At 59.1% G+C, this 6132-nt stretch overlaps 1 protein-coding gene across 1 annotated transcript; it reads right to left on the reverse strand.

The window, feature by feature from the left end:
- Positions 1-816: 816 nt before the first annotated feature.
- On the reverse strand, positions 817-5371 carry LOC309452555 (protein capicua homolog; the record flags this gene model as incomplete). The annotated part of the gene is made up of 2 exons (XM_082077175.1): positions 817-1157; positions 5240-5371. Coding segments are annotated over 2 exons (392 nt in total), but the record flags the coding sequence as incomplete, so codon positions are not given.
- Positions 5372-6132: the final 761 nt, after the last annotated feature.

Here is a 6132-nt window from a genome sequence, read left to right on the forward strand (position 1 = left end):
GACCCCAGGACACCCCTGTGGTGTCCCCAGGGTGTCCTGGTGTCCCCATGGTGTCCCCATGGTGTCCCCAGGGTGTCCCTGGGGTGTCCCTGTGTCCCCACGGTGTCCCCAGGCCACCCATCTGGTGTCCCCATGGTGCCCATGTGACCCCAGGACACCCCAATGATGTCCCCAGGGTGTCCTGGTGTCCCCATAGTGTCCCCATAGTGTCCCCATGGTGTCCCCATGGTGTCCCCATGGTGCCCATGTGACCCCAGGACACCCCAATGATGTCCCCAGGGTGTCCTGGTGTCCCCATAGTGTCCCCAGGCCACCCCCATGGTGTCCCCATGGTGTCCCCGTGTCCCCAAGGTGTCCCTGGGGTGTCCCCAAGGTGTCCCAGTGTCCCCAGGCCACCCCTATGGTGTCCCCATGGTGTCCCCATGATGTCCCCACACTGTCCCTGTGTCCCCAGGGGTGTCCCTGTGTCCCCACGGTGTCCCCAGGCCACCCCTATGGTGTCCCCATGGTGTCCCCATGATGTCCCCGTGTCCCCAAGGGTGTCCCTGGAGTGTCCCCAAGGGTGTCCCAGTGACCCCAGGCCACCCCTATGGTGTCCCCATGGTGTCCCCATGGTGTCCTGTGCCACCCCCACGGTGTCCCCACCATGTCCCCACATTGTCCTGGTGTCCCCACGCTGTCCCTGTGACCCCAGGGCCACCCCTGTGATGTCCCCAGGGTGTCCCCTCCCCCCCATATCCCCTCCCCTCTCCGCCCCGCCCCCACCCCCCAGCCAGCCAATAGCAGCGCCGCCCCGATGTGATTGACACGAGGGCGTGACCAGCTCACCAAATCGCTTTATCAGCAGCCCCGCCCCCGGCCCCTCCTCCTTTTCCACGTGGGCGGGGCTTGGAATGCTCAGCGGGCCCCGCCCCCCGGCGGGGAGGTGGGCGGAGCTTCGGGGGCGGAGGGCTCGGAGGTGGAGGGCTCGGGGGGCGGGGCCGGCTCGGGGGGCGGGGCGTGCTCGGGGGGCGGGGCGTGCTCGGGGGGCGGGGCGTGCTCGGGGGGCGTGGCCGCCTGCATGATCTTCTGGCGCACCTCGCGGATCTTGAGCTGCAGACAGACCTTGGTGGGGAAGATGTCGGCAAAGCGGGACTGGAACGCGGCCGTGGCCTGGGCTGGGGACAATGGGACGTCAGCGGGGACGGGGGACGGGGGGGCGATGGGGGTGATGGGGGTGATGGGGACATGGGGGACATTGGGGGTGATGGGGACATGGGGGGTGATGGGGACATTGGGGACAATGGGGAGCAATGGGGGTCAATGGGAGTCAATGGGGGTCAATGGGGATCAATGGGGGTCAATGGGGATCAATGGGGATCAATGGGGGTCAATGGGGGTCAATGGGGTCAATGGGGATCAATGGGAGTCAATGGGGGTCAATGGGGGTCAGTGAGGGTCAGTGGGGGTCAATGGGGATCAATGGGGATCAATGGGAGTCAATGGGAGTCAATGGGAGTCAATGGGGATCAATGGGGATCAATGGGGGTCAATGGGGGTCAATGGGGTCAATGGGGTCAATGGGGGTCAATGGGGATCAATGGGGATCAATGGGGTCAATGGGGATCAATGGGGATCAATGGGGATCAATGGGGTCAACGGGGGTCAATGGGGGTCAACGGGGGTCAATGGGAGTCAATGGGAGTCAATGGGGATCAATGGGGGTCAATGGGGATCAATGGGGTCAATGGGGTCAATGGGGGTCAATGGGGATCAATGGGAGTCAATGGGGATCAATGGGGTCAATGGGGATCAATGGGGATCAATGGGGTCAACGGGGGTCAATGGGGGTCAATGGGGGTCAATGGGAGTCAATGGGAGTCAATGGGGTCAATGGGGATCAATGGGGATCAATGGGAGTCAATGGGAGTCAATGGGGGTCAATGGGGATCAATGGGAGTCAATGGGAGTCAATGGGGATCAATGGGGATCAATGGGGTCAATGGGGGTCAATGGGGGTCAATGGGGACACTGGGGATGATGGGGACAATGGGGGCGATGGGGGTGATGGGGGGGTCAGGGAGGTTCTGGGGACAATGGGGACATTGGGGACGTTCTAAAACCACTTTGGTGCCATTTGAGGCCAATTCGGGGCCATTTTGTGTCCATTTGAGCTTTTGGGGCCAATTTGGGGCCATTTATCCCCTTGGGTGCCATCTTGTTTCCATTTCCCGCCATCTCGTCCCCATTTCCCGCCATCTCGTCCCCATTTCCCGCCATCTCGTCCCCATTTCCCGCCATCCTGTTTCCATTTCCCGCCATCTTGTTTCCATTTCCCGCCATCTCGTCCCCATTTCCCGCCATCTCGTCCCCATTTCCCGCCATCTCGTCCCCATTTCCCGCCATCCTGTTTCCATTTCCCGCCATCTTGTTTCCATTTCCCGCCATCTCGTCCCCATTTCCCGCCATCCTGTTTCCATTTCCGCCATCTCGTCCCCATTTCCCACCATCTCGTCCCCATTTCCCGCCATCCTGTTTCCATTTCCCGCCATCTTGTTCCCATTTCCCGCCATCTCGTCCCCATTTCCCGCCATCCTGTTTCCATTTCCCGCCATCTCGTCCCCATTTCCCGCCATCTCGTCCCCATCTTCCGCCATCCTGTTTCCATTTCCCGCCATCTCGTCCCCATTTCCCGCCATCTTGTCCCCATTTCCCGCCATCTTGTTTCCATCTCCCGCCATCTTGTTGCCATCTCCCGCCATTTTGTCCCCATTTCCCGCCATCTCATCCCCATTTCCCGCCATCTCATCCCCATTTCCCGCCATCCTGTTTCCATTTCCCGCCATCTCGTCCCCATTTCCCGCCATTTTGTTCCCATTTCCGCCATCTCGTCCCCATTTCCGCCATCTCGTCCCCATTTCCCGCCATCTCATCCCCATTTCCCGCCATCTTGTCCCCATTTCCCGCCAACTCGTCCCCATTTCCCGCCATCCTGTTTCCATTTCCCGCCATCTCATCCCCATTTCCCGCCATCTCGTCCCCATTTCCCGCCATCTCGTCCCCATTTCCCGCCATTTTGTTTCCATTTCCCGCCATCTTGTCCCCATTTCCCGCCATCTCATCCCCATTTCCCGCCATCCTGTTTCCATTTCCCGCCATCTCGTCCCCATTTCCCGCCATCCTGTTTCCATCTCCCGCCATCTCGTCCCCATTTCCCGCCATTTTGTCCCCATTTCCCGCCATCTCATCCCCATTTCCCGCCATCCTGTTTCCATTTCCCGCCATCCTGTTTCCATTTCCCGCCATCTCGTCCCCATTTCCCGCCATCTTGTCCCCATTTCCCGCCAACTCGTCCCCATTTCCCGCCATCCTGTTTCCATTTCCCGCCATCTCATCCCCATTTCCCGCCATCTCGTCCCCATTTCCCGCCATCTCGTCCCCATTTCCCGCCATTTTGTTTCCATTTCCCGCCATCTTGTCCCCATTTCCCGCCATCTCGTCCCCATTTCCCGCCATCCTGTTTCCATTTCCCGCCATCTTGTTTCCATTTCCCGCCATCTCGTCCCCATTTCCCGCCATCTCGTCCCCATTTCCCGCCATCTCGTCCCCATTTCCCGCCATCCTGTTTCCATTTCCCGCCATCTTGTTTCCATTTCCCGCCATCTCGTCCCCATTTCCCGCCATCCTGTTTCCATTTCCGCCATCTCGTCCCCATTTCCCACCATCTCGTCCCCATTTCCCGCCATCCTGTTTCCATTTCCCGCCATCTTGTTCCCATTTCCCGCCATCTCGTCCCCATTTCCCGCCATCCTGTTTCCATTTCCCGCCATCTCGTCCCCATTTCCCGCCATCTCGTCCCCATCTTCCGCCATCCTGTTTCCATTTCCCGCCATCTCGTCCCCATTTCCCGCCATCTTGTCCCCATTTCCCGCCATCTTGTTTCCATCTCCCGCCATCTTGTTGCCATCTCCCGCCATTTTGTCCCCATTTCCCGCCATCTCATCCCCATTTCCCGCCATCTCATCCCCATTTCCCGCCATCCTGTTTCCATTTCCCGCCATCTCGTCCCCATTTCCCGCCATTTTGTTCCCATTTCCGCCATCTCGTCCCCATTTCCGCCATCTCGTCCCCATTTCCCGCCATCTCATCCCCATTTCCCGCCATCTTGTCCCCATTTCCCGCCAACTCGTCCCCATTTCCCGCCATCCTGTTTCCATTTCCCGCCATCTCATCCCCATTTCCCGCCATCTCGTCCCCATTTCCCGCCATCTCGTCCCCATTTCCCGCCATTTTGTTTCCATTTCCCGCCATCTTGTCCCCATTTCCCGCCATCTCATCCCCATTTCCCGCCATCCTGTTTCCATTTCCCGCCATCTCGTCCCCATTTCCCGCCATCCTGTTTCCATCTCCCGCCATCTCGTCCCCATTTCCCGCCATTTTGTCCCCATTTCCCGCCATCTCATCCCCATTTCCCGCCATCCTGTTTCCATTTCCCGCCATCCTGTTTCCATTTCCCGCCATCTCGTCCCCATTTCCCGCCATCTTGTCCCCATTTCCCGCCAACTCGTCCCCATTTCCCGCCATCCTGTTTCCATTTCCCGCCATCTCATCCCCATTTCCCGCCATCTCGTCCCCATTTCCCGCCATCTCGTCCCCATTTCCCGCCATTTTGTTTCCATTTCCCGCCATCTTGTCCCCATTTCCCGCCATCTCGTCCCCATTTCCCGCCATCCTGTTTCCATCTCCCGCCATCTCGTCCCCATTTCCCGCCATTTTGTCCCCATTTCCCGCCATCTCATCCCCATTTCCCGCCATCCTGTTTCCATTTCCCGCCATCTTGTCCCCATTTCCCGCCATCTCATCCCCATTTCCCGCCATCCTGTTTCCATTTCCCGCCATCTTGTCCCCATTTCCCGCCATTTTGTCCCCATTTCCCGCCATCTCATCCCCATTTCCCGCCATTTTGTTCCCATTTCCGCCATCTCATCCCCATTTCCCGCCATTTTGTTCCCATTTCCGCCATCTCGTCCCCATTTCCCGCCATCTTGTTCCCATTTCCCGCCATCTCGTCCCCATTTCCCGCCATTTCTGGCCCCTCCGCCGCCATCTTGGCCCCGTCCCCCCCCCCCCCTCCATTTTGTGCCCGTTCTGACAGGATTTTTGCCCCATTTTGGGCCGTTACCCCCCCCCCCCCCCTTTCAGACCCGTTCTGACCGAATTTTTGCCCCATTTTGTGCGTTTTGGCCCCGTTTTGACGCACCCGAGGGGAAGAAGCCGTGCTCCTGGAACAGCTGCATGACCAGCGCCCGCCGCTGGTCCAGCGTGCGCCGCAGCGACGAGAACGGCACCTTCTCGAACTCCAGCTCGCCCAGCACGTCCTCGCCCTCCCCCCCTGCAAAACGGGGCGTCTGGTGAGTCCCTGCGCCCCAAAAACCCCAAACCCCCCGAAAACCCCCAAAAAACCCCAGAACCCCCCAAAAACCACCAAAAACCCCCAGAAACCCCCAAAAACCCCCAAAAAACCCCCCAAAACCCCCCAAAAAACCCCAAAAACCCCCCAAAAACCCCCAAAAATCCCCAGAACCCCCCCAAAAACCCCCAGAACCCCCCAAAAAACCCCCAGAACCCCCCAAAAACCCCCAGAACCCCCCAAAAAACCCCCAAAAAACCCCAGAACCCCCACAAAAAACCCCCAGAACCCCCCCAAAAACCCCCAAAAAACCCCCAAAAACCCCAAAAACCCCCAAAAAAACCCAAAAACCCCCAGAACCCCCCAAAAACCCCCAGAACCCCCCCGAAAACCCCCCAAAAAAACCCCAGAACCCCCCCCAAAACCCCCAAATCCCCCAAAAACCCCCCAAAACCCCCAAAACCCCCCAAAAAACCCCCCAAAACCCCCAGAGCCCCCCAAAAACCCCCCAAAAACCCCCAAAAAAACCCCAAAAACCCCCAGAAACCCCCCAAAACTCCAAACCCCCCAAAAAACCCCCAAAAAACCCCCTGAACCCCCCCAAAAAACCCCAGAACCCCCCAAAAAACCCCCGGAAACCCCCCAAAAACCCCCAGAACCCCCCCAAAACCCTCTCAAAACCCCCAAAAAACCCCCAAAAACCCCCAAAAACCCCCCAAAAACCCCCAGAACCCCCCCAAAAA

Source organism: Streptopelia decaocto, assembly GCF_964273445.1.
Source record: "Streptopelia decaocto genome assembly, contig: HAP1_SCAFFOLD_1672, whole genome shotgun sequence".
Lineage (NCBI taxonomy): Eukaryota > Metazoa > Chordata > Aves > Columbiformes > Columbidae > Streptopelia > Streptopelia decaocto.